The sequence below is a fragment of the Syngnathoides biaculeatus genome, chromosome 9, assembly GCF_019802595.1.
Source record: "Syngnathoides biaculeatus isolate LvHL_M chromosome 9, ASM1980259v1, whole genome shotgun sequence".
Classification (NCBI taxonomy): domain Eukaryota; kingdom Metazoa; phylum Chordata; class Actinopteri; order Syngnathiformes; family Syngnathidae; genus Syngnathoides; species Syngnathoides biaculeatus.
The window spans coordinates 22,265,932-22,289,601 of record NC_084648.1 but is presented as its reverse complement, the minus strand read 5'-3'; the positions used below and the strand labels follow the sequence as shown (position 1 = coordinate 22,289,601).

At 42.0% G+C, this 23,670-nt stretch overlaps 1 protein-coding gene and 1 non-coding gene across 4 annotated transcripts in view; one reads left to right on the top strand and one right to left on the bottom strand.

The window, feature by feature from the left end:
* Positions 1-23,670, bottom strand: part of galnt7 (UDP-N-acetyl-alpha-D-galactosamine: polypeptide N-acetylgalactosaminyltransferase 7) — a 113,108-nt gene that overhangs the window by 9,019 nt on the left and 80,419 nt on the right. Inside the window, exons 10-14 of one of the 3 annotated variants that reach the window (XM_061830958.1) lie at positions 14,867-14,982; positions 6,794-6,896; positions 6,617-6,715; positions 4,495-4,623; positions 39-69 (exon numbers count right to left, since the gene is read on the bottom strand). In XM_061830958.1, coding sequence (XP_061686942.1) covers positions 39-69; positions 4,495-4,623; positions 6,617-6,715; positions 6,794-6,896; positions 14,867-14,982 — 478 coding nt within the window. Of the gene's footprint in view, positions 1-38; positions 70-4,494; positions 4,624-6,616; positions 6,716-6,793; positions 6,897-14,866; positions 14,983-23,670 lie in introns of those variants that run through there. The other 2 variants (XR_009796549.1, XM_061830959.1) reach the window with 2 other exon arrangements.
* Positions 15,244-15,316, top strand: trnai-gau (transfer RNA isoleucine (anticodon GAU)). Its single transcript has one exon. It is a non-coding gene; the product is annotated as a tRNA-Ile (tRNA).

Genomic DNA, 23,670 nt, shown 5'->3' with positions numbered 1-23,670 from the left:
CCAACAAAGCCAAGTCCAGTTCATTGCCCAATATTTACCTGTTGGTACATGGGTGAAGCGATGGAGATCCTGAAAGGACAGTGGAAAAAGACACTGAGAAAAAAAGTGGTACATTCTGTCGAGAGATGTTTTGGTGTCAATATCTATTAAAAAATATATGATTGTTACTTCGTTTCAAACATTTTTCAAATCAAACCTTCAAAAAGATCTTTTAACGCTAGTTTAGTACAAAAAAAAATATATTTATATTGAAATCCTAAAGAGGGAGGGTAGTAAAAATAATGTAAAACATTCACCGACACTACAAATTTGTTACAACTTGATATTGTCAAATGTAGTCAAAAGTATGTTCATCTTATTTTGAGTGTTAAATATCTAATCCAGAGGACCTATATTTTATATTTGTATCAGACAAACCAAGCTGATTTTTCATTAAAAAAATATTTTAAAAATTCTCAACACAACAACTTGGAAATAAATTAGCGCCAAAGTGTACATTATTATTGTAATCTGAATGACTCCGATGGCTGTTTCAAGCTGAGACTCTGTAAAAGCTGCTTATGTGATTTCACATCTAGACAACTCCAGACAATGGCATCCTGTACAGACAATCATACATGCTGCGAGTAGAATCTAGAGGAGTCCATGTGCAGGGGAAGCAAAAACTTGGACATGGGAAGAGTTCAGTGAGGCCACAGAGAAAGACTTCTGGATGGCTTGAAAGAAGTACTGGTCCAACATCTGGCGTCTCAGGACGGTGAAGTTGTGCACTATTAATACTCTGTATAATGAGAATGGAGCGGTGCTGACCTCGACTGAGGACGTTGTGAGTCAGTAGGGAGAATACTTCAAAGACCTCCTAAATTACCCCGACACGCCTTATCATGATGAAGCAGAGTCTGGGTTCTTTGAGGCAGGCTCACTTATTTCTAAGGGTTGAAGGCACTTTGATTGTTAAAAAGCTCCTCGGTGGAAAGGCCCCGGGAGTGGATGAGATACAGCCGAAGTTCCTAAAGGCTGTGGATCTTGTGTGACTGCCCTGGTTGACATGCCTCTGCAACATTGTGTGGGCATCAGGGACAATGCCTCTGGATTGGCATACTGGGGTGGTGGTCTCCCCTTTTTTAAGATGGGAGACCGCAGGGTGTGTTCCAAGTACAGGGGGATCGCACTCAGCCTCCCTGGTAAGGTCTATCCAGGGGTGCTGGAGAGGAGGGTCCGCCGGGAAGTCGAATCTCATATTCAAGAGAAGCACTGTGATTTTCGTCCCGGCTGTGAAATAGTGGACCAGCTCTACACACTTGTCAGGATCCTCGAGGGTGCATGAGTTTGCCCAACTAGTCTACATATGTTTTGTGGATTTCGAGAAGGCGTTTGACAGTCTCCCTCAGGGAGTTCTGTGGAGGTTGCTTAGGGAGTATGGGGTGCCAAACCTCCTGATACGGGTTGTTTGGTCCCCGTATGATCGGTGTCAGTGTGGTCTGCATTGCCGGAAGTAAGTCAGACTCGTTTCCAGTGAGAGTTGGACTCCGCCAAGGCTGCCCTTCGTCTCTGATTTTGACGGAATTTCTAAGCACAGTTGAGGTGTAGAGGGGGCCCAGTTTGGTGGCCTCAATATTGCGTCTCTGTCTTTTGCAGTTGGTGTGGTTCTGTTGGCTTCATCAACTCTCATTGGAGCAGTTCGCAGCAGACTGTGAAGTGGCAGGGATAAGAATCAACACCTCCAAATCTGAGTCCTCAGGCGGAAAACGGTGACATGCGCTTTCCAGGTCAGGGATGAGATCCTGCCCTAAGTGGAGGAGTTCAAATATCTTGGGGGCAGAAAAGTAACGAAAGATCGACAAGTGGATCGGTAGAGCCTCCGAGTGATGCAGACCTTGGATCGGTCTGTTGTGGTAAAGAAGGAGCTAAGTTGAAAGGTGAAGCTCTTAATTTACCGGCCAATCTACGTTCCTACCCTCACCTATGGTCACGAGCTGTGGGCCATGACCGTAAGAGCAAGATTCTGGTACAAGCAGCTGAAATGAGTTTCCTATGCAGGGTGTCTATGCTCTCCCTTAAGGGTAGGGTGAGAAGCTCTCTTATCTGGGAGGGGCTTAGAATAGAGCCGCTGATCCTCCGCATTGAGAAGAGCCACGAGGTTGCAGGGGCATCTGCTCGGATGCCTCCCGGATGTCTTCCTGGTGAGGTGTTCCGGGCACGTCTCATGAGAAAGAGACCCAGGGGATGACCCAGGAAACATGGGAGAGACATAGCCTGGGAACGCCTTGGGTTGCTCCCGGAAGAGCTAGATGAAGTGGTTGGGGAAAGGGAAGTCTGGGCGTCCCTGGTAAAGGTACTGCTCATCCGAGCCGATCTTGGATAAGCGGTAGAAGTTGGATGGATGGATGGTGCACTGTTGCCAATGTTAGCACATTTAAAAACATCCACAGAACTATTAGTCATTCTATTTTTGAAAGGTTATTTTGGCTCATATATGTAAAAGCTACAACAGATCCTTGGTGTCATATTAGACTGTTGACTTTAACCTATATCGTTAAACAAGTGCTTCAGACTACTGGGAGATTAGCCTAACAAAACTGTGGATTGCATTTTATTTCATATCTATGAACAATTACCCCGTAAATTAAAGCCTAACTGGAATGGGGCCTACGCTTCACATAGGCGAGTCTCCTTCAACACCGGGTTAAGCAAGCTCGCTTTACCAGTTATGGTTCACTATGTAATACGCAGGACCAATTGGCAGCTTTAACCCTTTAAAGGGAGAGCTGGTCAGGTCTCCCTTAGTTCTCAAGAATTCGGGAGCCTGGGTTAAGCAATGTCTGACTCAAAACAAAGCAACTATATCGACCATTAAGACCCAATACTTCCTTTAAGGTCTCATTTTTACATCACAAAAGTGTCATTTTCAGGCATGTGATTTGACAGGATGAAAAAAAGACTGAAAATAGCCACGGGCCTGAGGGCTGCAAGAATGATCTAAGGATGATCAATGGATCATCACCAATTTTAACGTACACGTTTTACAAATTGTATTTTGAATGAAATATATCTAGAAACATCTATAAATAAATGGTATTCTGTTTTCAAAATGTACACAATATGATCGTTCATTATTTAGGTGTATACCTTTACCCCAAAAAATTACAAATTCAAATACAGATTCAACTAAGTAAACTCCTGGAAATGAAACTAAATTTAATTCAGATTTGCGTCATGCCATGCATAACATATCCATTCAAAAACATTTTCATTCTTGTTTTTGTAAATGATTGAGACGCATGAATTTGACAACAATTGTTAACGTCACGTTTGGTTATCAGTAAATATTAGACATTTTTACAATTGCTTTTGAACTCTTACCTCGTGTCTGAGCAAAGACACTAAGCCCATGAGCACCCTTCTTTGACCAGTGAACAACAGACGTATGCACTGTGGTCAGATCAGTGTCATCCATTGAAGCTACATGGCTCATTAGATTCAGATTCCAGCATTTACATTCCCATCAGAATATTTTTAAGAACGATTTTATGTTTTTGCAAATGTAAAATGAAAATATCAAGAAACAAACAAATACGTTACAAACCAAACCAAGCCAACTATAATTATAAAATTGAAAGGTCGCTTCCAGCTTTGTTTCAATCATTTTTTTTAACCCATGATATCCCTGTCTTGTTTTTCTTGGTGTAAAACTGAATTATTGCTTGCAGAATATCTTTAGCAATGCATGTAGAAAGCTGAATGATGCTCCCAAGCATTTTTAAAGGTTAATGTTATATTGCCTCCTATATTTAAAATACAGAATTAGCTTTTTGTACACTGTATTGACTGTGCTTTCAACCTCGTTCAGGCTCTGCCAACGTGGAATTTTAACATTATACACCAGCTCATCCTGTACTTTCTACTTTGGCTTCGGACCAGACCTTTTTTTTACTCAAAAAAAGAAAATCTCGTCTAGTTTCACCACTATTTCTTCTATTATTCACATACCCCAACATTCTTTAAAGCAACAGCACTTTTTTTTTTCTTTTTTACTTTTACCACTGTTATCGAGAGTAAACATTACCAGCATGTATAACTCTCTTTGCTCTACGTTGCCCAGACTTTGTCGCTAACTAAAGCACTCGTGGGTAGCCCGTGTTTGTAATTATGAGTGTACCCCTTGAAGAGCCAGAGGGGGGCGGAGTCAGGTCAACAAGGAAATAGAAGTAGTCTGAGCAGCAGACATGCTTCCGTGTTTAAAAAAAAAAAAAAAAAAAAAAAAAAGTCAGGCTGTGGTTAACTGCGCCGGAAAGGTTTTCATGTGCGTTGAAAATGTGACACAAGTGCGCAGTTGCATTGGTCTGGAATTGTTTTTTTTGTGTTGTATTTTTTATTCATGCAATTTAAAAAGACGGAATCCCGCCTATGAACGGAAAAATCACGTCTTCATTTTAAAGAGTGTTGACTTTATTTCTTTATATGTGTTGGGATAATTAGTGTGATTTGTTTCACCTTGAAATATCTCCATTCACTGTACTGGTTCTGGTCGCAATGTGTGATGATGACAGATGAATTATCACTTCCTCTGGTCAGACATTGATCATACTGCATCAGCTGGTTGGCCTCATTGATACGAAACAACTACATACAGATACACATAATCACACAGGTCAACAAACATTCCTGGAGCCTTCGGCCATATCCGTACTCACCATTGTCTGCCAGTATGAATATGGCTACAACCAACACCAGCAGTCAAAGAGATATCAACATCAATCGCCACTGCTACCCGACCACATTGAAATTGGATGTCATTTCAATCAAGATGTTGGCATAGAAAAAATTCGTAATAAAAACAGTTAAAATCCGTGCTAGAAATTCCTCAGCTCTTTTCACTATGTTAAGGCTCTTACTGATAAAGGAATCGAGAAAACAAACATTCTGAAGACGTAGCTGGTAAAAGTAATCATCCATCAAAAGCTGTCTCAGCCAAATATAGAGGTGGAACGATTAATCAATTAATGGACATCTAATCAATGATAAAATTTATTTAATTAACAGATTTTTAATACTTGGTTGTTTGGGAACCATGTAAAACTTAAAATTGTCCTTGGAATTTCAGCCTCTCAATATTAAATATTATTTTAGGCTTGTCATGATAAATCATTTATCATTATTCAAAAATTTTAATTGACAAAATGATAGTTTTTCTGGATTCGACAAATCGTCAATGTTATGGTGAGCTGTTACGTGGTTCACACAGTGAGCTGAAAGAGTTGGATGCCTGTGTCATTAGCCTTGATGGGCTCATGGAATGCTGGCGGATCTGTACACTCTTGAAGGTGTTGGTTCTGTCCAATCATCCACAGCCTTGCTTCATGTGGAGCACTTAGTTACACAACAGAGACACTTAAAGGAAAATAAACCTGAGCTCACAAGCTATCCGCATGCTTACAAGCAACAAATTAAAGAGTTAAAAACCGTGGCACATGTTGAACATTTACAAACAAGGGAATATTTGCAAGCCCATAAATTACTAAATTTGCGAGCTAAGGAGCTATACAGCTTGGTGTACTGCTGCAAAGTTGTTTAAAACATCAGCGCTTCTGTCTAAGTAGTTCTGTGGTAGCCCCTAATTAGCACAACGTGGCAAAGGCAACTGTTTTCTATGAATAACCTCAGTGGGACACGTAATTCAACCAGTCGTTGACTGCAGTGAACTTCAACGTATATTTCATTATCTTCAACGGACAAACCACACAGTATTCTGGCAGCTGTTTAAAGACCCAGAAGATCCATATTACAGTTTAAATAAAAACAATGTAAAGTTAGGAAATTACAATAACAAAATAACTACTGGTTTAGTACTAATCCTAATAATACTGATTTAAAAGCAACAAAGTAAAATAATACAACCAGGAAGGGGGGGGAACCTTAATTTTCATAAATTCATTTCATTTTATAAAAATAAAGATGTTATCTTGACTTATGATAGTTTGGGGGGGGAATATATCATCTGAAAAAAATTTTATGATTAAAGTTATCGCGACGGTGACAACTTTAAAAAATTTTATGTTAAGGAACAAACCAGCAACTGAATCACAATTTATTTATGCACATTTTCTGCACTGTCAATTTGAAAATGTCCTGTTTTTGAATGAGGAGATGAAAATTTTTCGTCCAATTAATCAAGTAATTGGGGAGGGGAAAAAAAAAGACAGACAAATGGCAATGTCAATTATTAAAATAGTCAATAGTTGCACCCCTACAAATATCCTTTAAATTGCAATGTTCTTGCACTAACAATACATCTGCTGCTCAAAAGCTTGCAGAACATTGGTTAAACATTAGGACTGGTAGAGAATAAAAAAAGGACCTGTACAGATTTCACTTGTCTTCTGCCATCTCAGATCCTTTCAAAACAAGAGTATATTGTCCAGAGCAAACAAGCAAATAACAGCTTTAAAGATTTAAGATCAAGCCCATCTTATGTAGATGTTCACTGTTAAGATATAACTTCCTGATTCCAATAAGAACATGCATTATATTCATACTTCATTAAGACCAAATGTAGATTTTGTGTTCACTAAATAAATACAGTAGAGTGCATGAGTTTAGCTGCTGTTTTTCTAACCTGATTTCCACCCATTCTGTGACATGGTCCAGTTTCCACATTCCCTCCATTTGTGTGTCCCATACTGTCAATACAGTAACTTGTCTCAAAGCCCCGAATCTTCAAGCAAACATGTAAGTACACAGATTGCACTTAATGGTCACTGTATTTGTGCGCACAGCTTATTTGTTTACTTACCTCTCCCCATTCAACATTTTTTGGAGGCAGGGGATAGTGTAAAGGAATGTCATATGCAATTTCTTCCATGAACCATTTGAAGCTCCTGCACCGATGTTCTTGCCTGAAGAAAAAATATTGACAGCAAAACCAGAGCCTTTAATCCATGGCCTCTTAACTGAGATCTTAAAAATGATCCACGATTCATTCATTTTCACATATGTTGATAGATGAATGACAAGAGAAAAGTGCTTGACGGTATTCTGGTAGTTTTATTTCCATTAAATATGGAAAGTATTTATGACATCATCTTGTTTTTCTTTCGGCTTGTCCAATTAGGGGTCGCCAGAGCATGTCATCTTTTTCCATGTAAGCCTATCTCGTCCATCGTCCTCTCGAACACCCACTGTCCTCATGTCTTCCCTCACAACATCCATCAACCTTTTCTTTGGTCTTCCTCTCGCTCTTTTGCCTGGCACCTCCATCCTCAGCACCCTTCTACCAATATACTCATTCTCTCGCCTCTGGACATGTCCAAACCATCTAACTCTCTAACTTCCAAAACATCCAACTTTGGCTGTGCCTCTAATGAGCTCATTTTCTAATCCTATCCAGCCTGTTCACACCAAGCGAGAACCTCAACATCTTAATTTCTGCTACCTCCAGTTCTGCTTGTTTCTTCAGTGCCACCGTCTCTAATCCGTACAACATTGCGGCCTCACCACTGTTTTATAAACTTTGCCCTTCATCTAGGTGGATACTCTTCTGTCACGTAGAACACCAGACACTTTCCGCCAACTGTTCCATCCCGCTTGGACCAGTTTCTTCACTTCCTTACCACTGTTGACCCCAAGTATTTGACGTCATCCACCCTCGCTATCTCTTCTCCCTGGAGCTTCACTCTTCCCCCTCCACCCCTCTCATTCACGCGCATATATTTTATTTTACTTTGGCCAATCTTCATTCCTCTGCTTTCCAGTGCGTACCTCCATCTTTCTAATTGTTCCTCTGCCTGTTCCCTGTTTTCACTGCAGATCACAATACCATCTGCGAACATCATGGTCCAAGGGGATTCAGTCTAACCTCATCTGTCAACCTATCCATTACTACCGCAAACAGGAAGGGGCTCAGCGCAGAACGCTGATGCAGTCCCAGCTAACCTTCTGACACCCTTTGGCACATCTCACCGTTGTTCTGCTGCCCTCACACATGTCCTAAACTACTGTAACATATTTCTCCACCACACCAGACATGCGCATGTAGTACCACAGTTCCTTTCTTGATACTCTATCATAGGCTTTCCCTAGGTCTACAAAGATACAATGTAGCTCCTTTTGACCTTCTCTGTAGTTTTCCACGGGTATCCTCAAAGCAAGCAATGCATCTGTGGTACTTTTTCTAGGCATGAAACCATCCTGTCACTCAGATACTTACTCCCGTCCTGAGTCTAGCTTCCACTACTCTTTCCCATAAATTTATTGTATGGCTCATCATCTTTATTCCTCTGTAGTTTCCACAGTTCTGAAACCGCCTTTGTTCTTAAAAATGGGGACGACCACACTTTTCCTCCATTCTTCTGGCATCTTCTATCCCGCTAGTATTCTATTGAATAAATTGGTCAAAAACTCCACAGCCACCTCACCAAATTACTTCCATACCTCCACTGGTATGTCATCAGAACCAACTGTCTTTCTATTTTTCATTCTGTTCAGTGCCTTTCTCACTTTTCCTTTACTAATCATTGCCAATTCCCGGTCATTCACGATTGTTTCTTCTACTCTACCTTCTCTCCCATTTTCTTCATTCATTAACTTCTCAAAGTACTCTTTCCATCTACTTAGCACACGATTGGCACCAGTCACCATATATCCGCTATCAATTTTACTTGTTGCACATCCTTCCCATCTCAATCCCTCTGTCTGGCCAACCCGTAAAGATCCTTTTCTCCTTCTTTCGAATTCAACCCGGAGTACGTTATCATATGCTCTTGTGTTACCTTCGCCACCTCTACCTTAGCCCTTAGATGCATCTCAATGTATTCCTTACGCATCTCCTCAGTCTGCTCAGTGTCCCATTTCTTCTTCGCTAATCTCTTACCTTGGATGACTTCCCATATTTTGGGGTTCCACCACCAAGTCTCCTTCTCCCCTTTCCTACCAGAAGAAATTCCAAGTACTCTCTGCCTGCCTCTCTGAATACCTTGGCAGTAGTATTCCAGTCTTCTGGTAGCTCTTCCTGACCATCAAGAGCAGGTCTCACCGCTTTCTGAAAGGCCACAACAGTCTTCCTTTCTCAACATCCACCACCAGATTCTCTGCTCTACCTTCGTCTTCTTAATCTTCCTACCTGCGACCAGAATTATCCTACATACCACCATCCTATGCTGCCGAGCCACACTCTCCCCCACCACAACCTTCTAGTCGGTAACCTCCTTCAGATACAGATCTGCACAAAATATAATCCACCTGCCTTCTTCTACCTCTGTTCTTGTGGGTCACTCTACGTTCCTGTCTTTTCTGGAAATAAGTGTTCACCACTGCCAATTCCATCCATTTTGCGGCGTCTACCACCATTTGCCCCTCAAAGTTCCGTTGCTGAATGCCGTACTTGCCCATCACTTCTTCATTGCCACTGTTTACTTCACCAACATGTCCATTGAAATCTGCACCAATCACAACTCTCTCTCTGTCTGGGATGCTCAGGGCTACTCTAGTTCCTTCCAGAATTTCTTTCAACTTGGGGTCACATCCTAGCTGTGGGGCATAGCCGCTTACATTATACATAATAAAGTAAGTAAGTTTCTTTCGGCCTGTCCCTTACAGGGTCGCCACAGCGTATCATCTCAGATGAACGCACATATATGTCTGGCACAATTTTTACGCCGGATGCCCTTCCTGACGCAACCCTTCTCAGGGAGTGGAGTGGAGGCCCTCGTGGGATACGAACCCACAACCCCTGGCTTACCAAACCAGTGCTCTAACCACTGAGCTACAGGGCCTCTATACCACATTATACATACCACCATCAATTTCAAATTTCTCCAATACATTTTTAGCCAGCTCTTCTTTTAAAATAACCCCTACTCCATTTCTCTTCCCATCTACTCTATGATAAAATAAAATAATTTAAACTCTGAACCTAAACTTCTAGCCTTACTCCCTTTCCACTTGCTCTCTTGGATGCACAATATATCAATCTCCTCATGATCATGTCAACTAACTCCTGAGCTTTTCCTGTCATAGTACCAACATTCAAAGTCCCTACACACAGCTGTATGGTCTGTGCATTCCTCTTCTTCTTCTGGTGACTAAGCCGCTTTTCCTCCTCTTTTTTTGTCTTCCACCTAAATTATCTGAATCTCTACCTATACCTTCCAGAGCACATACCATTTATACACAAGAAAGTAGTGAAATTAAGAAGAATATAAAGTGTACTGGAATTAATACCTCAATAAATACCTCAAAATAAAGGACATAAAACCATATTCAAAAAACGACAACATTTTAAAATGTTAATGGCAGCAACAGCGGAAGAAATAGGATGGAGGCCTGTTGACTCTTTGACCATTATTTTGTTAAAAAAAAAAAAATCAACTTGGTTATGGTATTTTCAACACGCACATTTGCCTATGAGAGAGAACGAAAACTATCTTAACCACTTTCATTGTTTCGAAAAAACCTCTGCTGATGCTGCACAGGGTTCTTCTAGTGTATCAAGAATAGTAGTCAAGAATCTCTTGCATTCCGCTTTGATTTCCATTGCCTGCCTCTGTGATGTATTATTGGATGGATGGATTTCAGACAAGTTTAAAACTGAAAACCATTGTGTGTCACTTAATTTTTCAGTATTTCAAACTTCGAAGGCTAATCCCAAATGCATTCATACTTTCTTTCATCTACCAATTATCCGAGGTCGGGTGGTGGGGGCAGTAACTTTAACAGGGACGTCCAGCCATTTCATCCAGCCTTTCCGCAGGTGATCCCGAGCCGTTCCCAGGCCAGCTGAGAGGCATAGTCTCTCCAGCGTGTCCTGGGTCGTCCCCGGGTTCTCTTTCCGGTGGGTCTTGCTTGGAACACCTCACCAGGGACGCGTCCGGGAGGCATCCGGATCAGATGCCACAGCCACCTCATCTGGCGCATCTCAATACGGAGGAGCAGCAACTCAATAGCGAGCTCCTCCCGGATGACCAACCTTCTCACCCTATATCTAAGGGAGAGCCCGAACACCCAGCGGCGGAAACTCTTTTCGGCTGCTTCTATCCGGAATGTTGTTCTTTCAGTCGGGTCGGGTCCCAGCCGGAACTTCTCAACCTCACACACGAGCTCGACTCCTTCCCTGCCAGAGAGGTGATAATCCACATTTCCAGAGCAAAGCTTCTGTGGCCGAGGATTGGATTGCAAGGTATCTGCTTTTGGCCACCGCACAGCTCACACTGCACCCAACCCCTATGGCCCTTCCCACAGGTGGTGAGCTCATGGGAAGGGGACCCATGTTACCCTTTTGGGCTGTACCTAGCTGAACCCCATGGGTGGAGGGCCAGCCACCAGCCTTCAAGTCACACCTCCATACCTGGCTCTTAGGGGGGGCGCCGGTGACCGATGTCCAGGCAAGGGAAACCTTAATCCATTAGTTTTGCGCAAAATAGGTGTTAAGGAGCCGTGCTTTGTCTGATCCCTAACCTATGAACGTTTCACTATTGGTGACCCTAGTGGGGCGTGAAACTTCAGACACCTTAGCTACTCGGATCATTGGTACACACAAACCTCTCTACCACAATAAGGTGATGGCTCATGGAAGGGTCCAAAATATATCTTCCATGTAAATATGGAGTGCATTTTACATTCATTTTTAATGGCATTTCTGATTTTGAAGTTGGTTCATTCTGTTGTGACATAATCCTTAACATCACTCCTTCGCGTAATATCTTGAACATTAACATCCGTAAACTAGTAAAATAATTGTAGCCATCTTTCTTAATTAATATAAAGTGTACCAGAGAAAGGGTAGTCAACCAGTCAAAGATCAAGAGCCAGATTTTTTTCTTTTACGGCAAAGAGCCACATCACACACATGAAAGAGCCTGAGTGACATCTTATACATGAAGATCAATCCCTCCTCTCAAACAACTTTGCTCAGCCAGATTTATTATAAATGTCACACATCAACATGATAAGGATAAGGAAAATCAACTCCTACAGAGACCAAGACCACAGGCAAATAAAAAAACAACAAAAAAAAAAAGTTGTGTGCGCTTTCTCACAGATAAGTTAGCAGTTCAACCAAGTCTTGTTTTGTATACAGTGCCTTGTGAAAGTATTCGGCCCCTTTTTTCAGCCCTTCACCACATCTCAGGCTTCAAACATGAAGATATATATATTTGAATTGAATGAAAAGTGTGACAAAACCGTGAAGTGGAACGAAATTTATTGGATATTTACAACTTTTTTAACAAATAAAAACCTGAAAAGTGGGGTGAGCAATATTATTCGTCCCCCTTGCTTTGTAGCGCCACCTTTTGCTGCAATTACAATTGCAAGTTGCTTGGGGTATGTCTCCATTAGTTTTGCAAATCGAGAGACTGAAATTTTTGCTCATTCTTCCTTGCAAAACAGCTCGAGCTCAGTGAGGTTGGATGGAGAGCGTTTGTGAACAGCAGTCTTCAGCTCTGCCCACAAATTCTCGATTGGATCAAGGTCTAGACTTTGACTTGGGCTTTCGAACACCTGGATACGTTTATTTGTGAACCATTCCATGGTAGATTTGTCTTTTTGTTTTGGATCATTTTCTTGTTGGAAGATAAATCGCCATCCCAGTCTCAGGTCTTTTTCAGCTCCAACAGGTTTTCTTCCATAATGGTCCTATTTGGCTCCATTCATCCTGCCATCAATTTTAACCATCTTCCCTGTACCTGCTGAAGAAAAGCAGCCCCAAACCATGAGGCTGCCACCACCATGTTTGACAGTGAGGATGGTGTGTTCAGGGTGATGAGCTGTGTTGCTTTTACACCAAGCATATCGTTTTGCATTGTGGCCAAAAAGTTCAATTTTAGTTTCATCTGACCAGAGCACCTTTTCCCATGTTTGGTGTGTCTGCCAGGTGGCTTGTGGCAAACTTTAAATGAGACTTTTTATGGATATCTTTGAGAAATGGCTTTCTTCTTGCCACTCTTCCATAAAGATTTGTGCAGTGTATGACTGATTGTTGTCCTATTGACAGACTCTCCCACCTCAGCTGTAGATCTCTGCAGTTCATCCAGAGTGATCATGGGGCTCTTGACTGCATCTCTGATCAGTCTTCACTTTGTTCGAGGTAAAGGTATAGAGCAGGGGTGCCCAGACTTTTTTACCCCAAGATCTACTTTTCAAGCAGCCAGCCTCTCGTGAGCTACCGAAGCCGGGCGGAAAGATGATGCTCCCAATGTTATGTGATATACTATATATATATATACATATATATATATATAGTATAAGTATATATATATATATACACACATATATATATATATATATATATATATACATATATATATATATAGTATAAGTATATATATATATATATAATATATATATATATTTAAAATACAGAATTTGCTTTTTGTCCATTGTATTGTCTGTGCTTTCATCCTGGATCAGGCTGTGCTAAGGTGGAATTTTAAAATTACACACCATCTCATCCTCCACTTTCTACTTTGGCTTCAGACTAGACCTTTCCCACCAAAAAGACAAAATCTCGTCCAGTTTAATCACTTTTTCTTCAATTATTCACATACTCCGACAGTCATTGCATCTTAAAAAAACAGCATTTCTTCTTTAACTTTCTCCATTAATATCAAAAGTAAACATAAGCAGCATGTCTAGCTCATCTTTGCTCTACGTTGCCCAGACTGTATTGCGAACTAAAGCAGCGGTGGTGGAGGCTGTCATTATAAAGCACATTCATGGGCTGTGTAAGTACTGTAACATTTGTAATTATGAGTGTAAATCTTTAAGAGCGGGGATGGGGGGCGGGTGTAAGGCAAACTAGGAAAAAAAAGTGTGGCGGAGCAGCGGTCGTTGTTAGAGAAAGTTCTGTGTGCTGCCTAAAACAGTACCTATGTGAATTGTGCCATTGGATTTAACAACCGGTCATCCCTCACTCATTGAATCATATTGTAAAAATGCCACAAACTGAATACCTGTATGTTATACTTTCAACTAGCATTGGATTTGTTTTCTTTGTGCACAACGCAGAATACCTGCGAAGAGACGGCATCAGCAGTGCACTATTTTGCACGTGTGCAGTTTAGAGGGATTTTTTTCTTTTTTTTAACCACGCCATCCCACGATCGACCAAGACTGCCTCGCGATCAACTGGTTGCACACGCCTGGTTTAGAGGGACGGCCGTAGTCGTCTTATACTCCTTCCATTTCAATATAATTGCTTGCACAGTGCTCCTTGAGATGTTTAAAGCTTGGGAAATCTTTTTGTCTCCAAATCAAGCTTTAAACTTCTCCACAACAGTATTTCGGACCTGCCCGGTGTGTCCCTTGGTCTTCATGATGCTTTCTGCACTTTAAACAGAACCATGAGACTATCACAGAACTGGTGGAGGAAGAATTCAAGGAGTTTTATTTGTCATGCCATTGCCAACACATGAGCTTCCTCTAAAGCCGAAAAGGAATACTGCAGCTTGACGGCATCCTTTATCGCAACTGTCCACCAACAGGTCCGAGGACTGCCACCTCAACTAGCTTTGCGCCACAGCTCCGGTTGGCTGCCTCAACAATGCAGGCGTTGAAGATGGTCCACTGGAACTCAATGTACCAATCTCCCCCAGGATATGGGTGAAGTTCTGTTGGAGATGGGAATTGAAACTCTTTCTCACAAAATACTGGCATGCATTCCCAACAGACCCTTCCAGTATGTTTGGGTTATGTTTAGAACTACACCCAAAGGTATCCTTGTCCCAAGTACACAAATGGACACCCTAACAGAATTAATCAAGAAACTAGATTAATCGGACAGTCGTGATACATTGCTATAATAAGAAAACAGAAAAGAAGGCAGAACTATACTGTACCAATAGAAAACATGTTATATGCATTTATGATATACCTGAAGTGTTTCAGTTCGCTGATGTCTCCATAGGCAAGGGTGAGGGTTTCAGGACGACTGGCATAGAAGTAGTCCTTGTATTCATCCCACCATACCTCCACCACACGAACATAATTCTGTAAACATTGATACAACATTTATATATGCTGTAAGATGTTTGAAAAAAACATGACAAGAAAAAAATATGAACAAACAATAAATCCTAGTTATGGACTGGAATTAAAAAAAAACAAAAAGCAAAACACCCCAAGAAATTACTTTGCCAGTTTTTAGTTAAACTGCATTTATGCTGTGACTGCAGAGTATTCATTGTCATATTCTTAAAATTATATATATATATATATTTTTTTTTATATTAATGTAGTTTTGAAGCTGGAGGCCCTGTAGCTCAGTGGTTAGAGCACTGGTTTGATAAACCAGGGGTTGTGGGTTCGTATCCCACTGGGGCCTCCACTCCCTGAGAAGGGTTGCGTCAGGAAGGGCATCCTGCGTAAAAATTGTGCCAAACACATGTGCGTTCATCTGAGATGACACGCTGTGGCGACCCCGAAAGGGACAAGCCGAAAGAAACTTACTTACTTACTTACTAATGTAGTTTTGAAGCTATAGTTCCTTTTTCTCAAGTGAGGTGTGGCTAATTTGTTTCCTTTCCCTGCGTGCCTGTCTAGGCTTTTTATGTATTGCAGCACGCGTGTAATTTATTGTGTATAATGCATCCTTAAATACAATGCGCACCCCCAAACTTGACCTAAAATATCAGGAAAACCCTTCTACCAATGTACAATCCGCACCACCAATTTGCTGCTATCCATATGCTCAAAATATTGGGAATTATCTGTATTTCTATTTTGCAAGATTTGTACTTTGTTTGTACTTGTATTGGTTTTCAAAAACATTGTCTGGACAACAATCATTAAAAATAATGTTTGTGCATGTACTGATGCAGCAGTAAAATATATCTTGCGACAGGCTGACAAGACACGCTTGTCCTGGTCCTGTAATTGCAAGAACAGAATCCATCATCCAACTAAAATAAATGCTCAACGATGGCAAAACATTTTATTAATACTGTTGATAACACAAATTACAGTCTTAAATGAATAAAGTATTTAACACAGTTTAACAAACATGTTTTTGCATGAAATATTTGTGCATAAAACATTTGTGTATCATGCAGTTTATCCACTACATTACATATCCTTGGCCAAGCCTTCAAAAGAAGCATCTGACTCATCTCCAATCAGAAAAAAATCCATAAGCACTACCTTTGGTTCATCGTTGTGGAACTCATCATTGATGACACGGTCCAGTTCCGGTGCCTCCTGCATTGCATCGTGAACATCCCATCCTGCTCCCACAGCATGTCATCCTCTATGCCATCCATGGTGTTTGTGAGGAAACTTTTTTAATCTAAAGAGTTTTGGTTCCGCGGTGCAGCCTCTCGCCCTCCATTGGGCTATAATCTGTAGCAGGTTCCCAATGGGGTCAGGTCGCTATCAAATTAATGAGAGCTCAAACTAAGTAGAAACGAGCGTAATGGGCACATTTAAAAACAAGCGAGCATTTTAAGTGTGTGCGCCCACCGTTTTTTTGGGGTTTTTTTTTTGGACCCATTATGCTCCTACTACGTAGTTTGAGCTCACATTGTTTTGACAGCGACCTGAAGCCGTAGTGCTCTCATTGTTTTGAGCTGCCACGCTACTTCCATGTTGCCCGCGTCATCGGCAGGAGCGATGACATTTCTTTTAAAAGTCGTTGCACAACTAGCCCTTTTCGTCGCCTTTGTTTCGGTCTTAGTTTACGTTAAGACAAGCTCACGGGCAGTCGTTTCTGATGTTTGGTGTTGTAGCAACAAATTGCTATGCTAACGATCGTAAAATACCAAGTTCTCGCAAGGAAGTCAGAGAGCTCAGGTTAGTGGCGCACATTACCGTAATGTATATATACACACATCGGATATCAGATCAAAATGTATATGTATACCTTTTTTTTTTTTTAAACCACTCTATGTACCTGTACACAAGTATACAATGTGAGTGTATTTTTTTTTCTATGGGGACACAAGCCAGTGCAATCTGTAGGCCGGTCCCAAGCCCGGATAAATGCAGAGGGTTGCATCAGGAAGGGTATTCAGCGTAAAACTGTGCCAACCAAATACAGTGAAGAAAATAAATATTTGAACACCCTGCTATATTGCAAGTTTTCCGACTTAGAGATCATGTGTCATCAGGGGTCTGAAATTTTCATCGTAGGTGCATGTCCACTGTGAGAGAGATAATCTAAAGAGAAAATTCCAGAAATCACAATATATGATTTTTTTTAAATGATTTGTGTGATACAGCTGCAAATACGTATCTGAACACGTGAGAAAACTAATGTTAATATTTGGTACAGTAGCCATTGCAATTAAAGAGGGCAAACGTTTGCTGGAATTGTTCAATTTTGCACACACAGCAGGAGGGATTTTGGCCCACTCCTCCACACAGATCTCTAAATCAGAGAGGTTTCTGGGCTGTCGCTGAGAAACACGGAGTTTCAGATCCCTCAGAAGATTTTCTATTGGGTTTAGGTCTGAAGACTGGCTAGGCCATGCCAGAACCTAGATATGCTTCTTATGGAGCCACTCCTTGGTTTTCCTGGCTGTGTGCTTCGGGTCATTGTCATGTTGAAAGACCCAGCCACAACCCATCTTCAATGCTCTGACTGAGGGAAAGATGTTGCTCCCAAAAATCTCACAATACATGGTCGCGGTCATCCTCTCCTTAATACGGTGTAGTCATCCTGTTGCATGTGCAGAAAAAAACCCCCAAAGCATGATCCCACCAACCCCATGCTTCACAGTAGGGATGGTGTTCTTGGGGTGGAACTCATCATTCGTCTTCCTCCAAACATGGTTAGTGGAATTATGACCAAAAAGTTCAATTTTGGTAGCATCTGACCACAAAACATTCTGCCATGACTCCTCTCTATCATCCAAATAGTCATTGACAAACTGAAGATGGGCCTAGACGTATGCTGGTTTAAGCAGGGGAACCTTCGTGCCATGCATGATTTCAAACCATGACATCTGAGTGCGTTACCAACAGTCATCTTGGAAACGGTGGTCCCAGCTCTTTTCAGGTCATTGACCAAGTCCTGTCATGTAGTCCTGGGCTGATCCTTCACCTTTCTAAGGATCATTGAGACCCTGCGAGTTGATATCTTGCATGGGGCTCCACGACAATTGAGATTGACCGTCATGTTGAGCTTCTTCCATTTTGTAATGATTGCTCCAACACTGGACCTTTTTTCAGCTAGCTGCTCCGTAGCCCTTTTCGAGCCGCGGGGAGTTGTACAATTTTGTCTCTAGTGTCTTTGGACAGCTCTTTGGTCTTGGCCATGTTACAAGTTTGAGTCCTACTGAATGTATGGGGTGGACAGGTGTCTTTATGCAGCTAACGACCTCACACAGGTGCATCTGATTCAGGATAATACATGGAGTGGAGGTGGACTTTTAAAGACAGACTAACATGCCTTTGAGGGTCAGAATTGTAGCTCATAAGACAGGTGTTCAAATACATATTTGCAGCTGTATCACACAAATCGTTTAAAAAAATAATTTTATGTGATTTCTGGATTTTTCTTTTTAAATTATCTCTCTCAAAAAATTTCAGACCCGTCCATGATTTCTAAGTGGAAGAACTTGCAGTATAGGAGGGTGTTCAAATAGTTATTTTCTTCACTGCATATCTTCCGAAAGCATGTAGAGGGGAAAAGTTTTCAACTTCAAGATAACACGGTACCACAGGGAAAAATGACCGTTCGCATTTACATATGTGGACAGACTTGTCTCATGTTAGAACTTAGATCAAGTTAAAGCAAATCACAATCTCATACTTATTATAGTTAGATACTGAAACATTACCTGTGTTATATCCCAGAAATGTTTTTAGTGTAACTGAATTTCCTTTGACATGGCTCATGACGTTCATGACTTTCGACATAAATACTAACAGTACGTGAAGAAGCTCCGAACATGTACTTTTGGCATAACTTCCGAACATGCTCAGTACAGTTAACTTGCATTTCCCGTTTCCGGGTGAATACTGATTGTTTAGGATCAGCCTTCCCTTGTTACCAACGTTTGTGAAATAAATTAATGTCAAGACCAACGTTCCCTCTAAATTTTTATGTCTGAGCAAACGCACTAAGTCCGTGAGCGCCCCCTTTGACAACAGTGAGCAACATCAGACGTAAGCACTATGGTCGGATCAGTGTCATCCATTGCTAACTATGAATTACAAATTTGAAAGGTCGCTTACAACTTTCTTTTTTTTTTTAACCCACAATGATATTCATGTCTGTTTTTCTTGGTGTAAAACTGAATTATTGGTTGCAGAATATCTTTAGCAATGCAAGTTGAAAGCTGAATGATGCTCCCAAACTGTTTTCAGGTGAATGTTAAACTGCCGGCTATATTTAAAATACAGAATTAGCTGTTTGTATTGTCTGTGCTTTCATCCTCGATCAGGCTGTGCCAAGGTGGAATTTTAACATTATACACCATCTTATCCTGTACTTTCTACTTTGGCTTCAGACCACACCTTTCCCACTCGAAAAGAGAAAATGTGGTCCAGTTTAACCACTTTTCTTCTATTACTCACATACCCCGACATTCATTAAAGCAACAGCACTTTTTTTTACTTTTACCATTATTATCGAGACTAAACACAAGCAGCATGTCTAACTCTCTTTGCTCTACGTTGCCTCTACTGGTGGTGTTTGTAATTATGAGTGTACCCCTTTATAGGCTGGAGGGGGGGTGGAGTCAGGAAAACTACCAAGAGACCATGTTCTTCTGTTAAAAAAAAAGGAGTCAATCTATGGTTCACTGCGCTGGATCGGTTTTCATGTGCACTTAGAATGTGCGACAAGTGCACAATTGTATTGGTCAAGACTACATGAAATAAGCGATGTATTTTAATATCTATGTATTTCTGATAGTAACAAATTTTAACCGTGTAACTTCATGCTCAACTGTGCAGATTTGCAAGTGTGATGGCGCGCGAGCGCCGTCGCGCCCGTCAAATCACAGTGACTGATGAAGTGATAGGAAATAGTAGTGGAGGCTTCACTCAGGACAGAAGTATCTGCAAGCAACAGTATGGTTTAATGCCTAGAAAGAGCACCACAAATGCATTATTTGCCTTGAGGATGCTCATGGAAAAGTACAGAGAAGGTCAGAAGGAGCTACATTGTATCTTTGTAGACCAAGAGAAAGCCTATGACAGGAACTGTGGTACTTCATGAGTAAGCCTGGTGCAGCAGAGAAATATGCCAGAATAGTACAGGTCATTTATGAGGGAAGCAGAACAGCGGTGAGATGTGCCGTAGGTGTGTCAGAAGAATTTACGGTGGAGGTGGGACTGCATCAGGGTTCGGCGCGATCCCCTTCCTGTTAGCGGTAGTGATGGATCGGCAAAACAATATGTGCGTGAATGAGAGCGGTGGAGGGGGAAGACTGAGACTCCAAGGGGAAGCGATAGCGAGGGTGGACGACTTCAAATACTTGGGGTCAACAATCCAGAGCAGTGGTGAGTGTGGTAAGGAAGTGAAGAAACGGGTTCAAGCAGGTTGGAACAGTTGGCAGATGGTATCTGGTGTGTTATGTGACAGAAGAGTCTCTGCTAGGATGAAGGGCAAAGTTTATAAAATAGTGGTGAGGCCAGCCCTGATCTACGGGTTAGAGACAGCGGCACTGAAGAGACAACAGGAAGCAGAGTTGGAAGCGGCAGAAATGAAGATGTTGACGTTCTCGCAAGGAGTTAGCAGATTGGATAGGATGAGAAATCACCTCATTAAGAGACAGCCATGGATGTTTTGGCGAAAAGACTTTGATGGTTTGGACATGTCCAGAGGTGAGATAATGTGAGTATATTGGTAGTAGGGTGCTGAGGATGGAGCTGCCAGGTAAACGAGCGTGAGGAAGACCAAAGAGAAGGTTGATGGATGTTGTGAGGGAAGACAAGAGGGCAGGTGGTGTTTGCGAGGAAGATGCAGGAGATAGGCTTAAATAGAAAAAGATGACACACTGTGGCGATCCCTATCGGGACAAGCCGAAAGAAAAAGAAGAAAAAAGAAGATCCATACCTAAATATAATGCACTGTATTGACCTTTTGAAAATATTTTTGGAAAATGTGTGCATTATATAGAAGAAATTATGGTATTTGCTTCCTACAGTCATATCTCCACTGACGAACGTTTCAACTAATGAAAAATTCAGGTTCCGAAAAGCCTCCCTGGAAAAATTTTCTCTGTAGTTACGAAGAAAGTTCAAAATACAAAAGGTAAAAAATGACGATGGATTGCATCGAACGTAAACATCCTGTACTGTATCTGTCAGGGGCATGACCAGGCCACTACCCTGGGTGCAGCTGCCTCTGACAGAAGCTCCACACCTGCACCTTATTTACACTAATTCGGCATTCATTTCTCAGTTGCCAATTCACTGTGCTTGAGACTGCATTAGTCTGTGTGAATAAGAGCCTTTTTATGTATTCACCTCATTGCTCATTGTCACAGCCATCGTTCTTGTGCCACCACAGGTAAGTCAAGTCTTGTTTTTGCCTAGAAGTAATCCAACCTCGTTTTCATTTTTTTTGTGCGTCTGCTTTTTTTTTGGACTGCTTAAATGTGTATGTGTCCCTGCCTCGGAGTCCTGCATTTGGGTCCTGCCCCATGCCATTTGCGTGACGGAACAAACTGGCCCCAAATGGACCCAGCAAACTCAAAGCCGATAAACGCGAAATGTCAAGCCCAGAGGTATGAAGAATTAAGGATGAATGGGAGTGTAGGAATTCAACGATTAACTTTGAGTTTGCAGTTCTCATGGACCGGATTCAGCAGAGATTAATCGAATGGGTGCCGCACCTTGTTTTTGTTGCGGCTCGTGGCGCTCACCCCTTTCTCCTGTTTTGGCGGCCTTCTTAACACAACGTCCACCATGTGTTCTTGTTCTGGTGGCACCTGGCCTTTGCTGTCCAACACTTGCACAGATCTCATCTGCGCCCGACCCACAGCGGCCTCTTGCTCATGTTTGAGCGGTGCCTGAACCACAGCGGGCTCTTGCTCATGTCTCGGGAGTGCCTGATCCACAGCTGCTTCTTGCTCCTGTCTCAGCGGCGCCTGACCCCGAGTCGCTTCTTGCTCCTGTCTCAGTGGAGCCTGACCCCCAGCTGGCTCTCGCTCCCATCGCATTTAACTTGCGCTTTGGTGTGCCCGAGCTCCAAACACCTCTCGGCCATGCCCTGGCAGCGCCTGACCCCCAGCCACCTCTTGCTCCTGCTGCAGTGACACCTGACCCCCTACCGCCTCCTTGACTCCTCGGCGTGCCCGAGCCCCTAACGCCTCGGCAGCGGCCGAGCCCCTGAGGCCTCTTGCCCACACCTCGACTGATCCCCACCCATCTCTCAGTCATGTCAGGGCGACGCATGGACCCCAGCCACCTCTTGCTCATGTCTCGGCAGCGCCTGCCACCGCCGCCTCGAAGAATCAAAACTGCTCAATAGATTGTCGTTACTTACCCATTACCCACCCTTGAGGCACCCTGCCAGATATAAAATAAATAGAAATCCTACAGGCAATATCCTTTCGCCCCACCCACCTCATCTGGCTCCTCTCAATGCAGAGGAGCAGCGGCTCGTCACTGAGCCCCTCACGGATGACTGAGCTTCTCAACCTATCTCCAAGTGAGAACCCGGACACCCTGCAGAGGAAACTCTTTCAGCCGCTTATATCTGGGATCATGTTCTTTCGGTCATGACCGACATTTCGTGATCATAGGTGAGGGTAGGAACATAGATCGACTTGAAAATTGAGAGCTTCACCTTTCAACTCAGCTCCCTCTTAACCACAAGGGACTGATACAAAGTCCCCATCACAGCAGATGCTGCACTGATCCGCCTGTCGATCTCTCACTCCAGTCTTCCCTCACTCATGAACAAGAACCACAGATACATGAACTCCTCCACTTAGGGCAGGATCTTGTTGCTGTTATTTTTAAATTATTATTTCAATATAAAGATATGATAATGGGTGATTTTACTTTTTCATAAGTGTTTTAGTTAAAGGTCCCCCAAAGGTTATTGTTCTAATAATTTATGGACCTCTGAGATACAATACAAAATTAATGTAGGATTTTTTCGGAATTGCTGTCAGTTATTTGTCCAGAGTACATCTATTCCAGAATGCAAAATTACAATCCATGAGGTCAAAGGTCAGCACAAATCAGCAAAATGATAAAGTGATTCTACATCTGAAGCCACCCAGGGAAAACCTTGTCAGAATTTGATGCAGTTTACCAAAAAACTGTTGAGAAAACTGTTCCAACTGAAAACAACAAGCTGTTGGACTCAATACCATCTGATTTTTTCAGAACTAGTGTGAAGTCAATGGTAGTTCATTTGCAGCATATTAATTGCTCACTTCAGTTCGGCAAGTTTCCTAAAGCTCTTAAAATAACTGCTGTTAAGCCTCATCTAAAAAACAGAGCAGTGGACAATTTCATGTTAGCAAGCAATAGACCGATCTCAAATATCCCTTTCATAGCCAAGATTGTTGAGAGTTATTTTTAATCAACTCAGCAATTTTTTTTTTTTAATTGAAATTGACTTTTTTGACAAATCTTAGTCAGGTTTACGAACTCATCAGAATCTTCTTTCAAATGAAAGTGTTAAATGATATAATGTTGAAAACTGACTCAGGAAAGGCGTCAATTTTGGTCTTGTTTGATCTCAGTGTGGCATTTAGTACGGTAGATCATAAT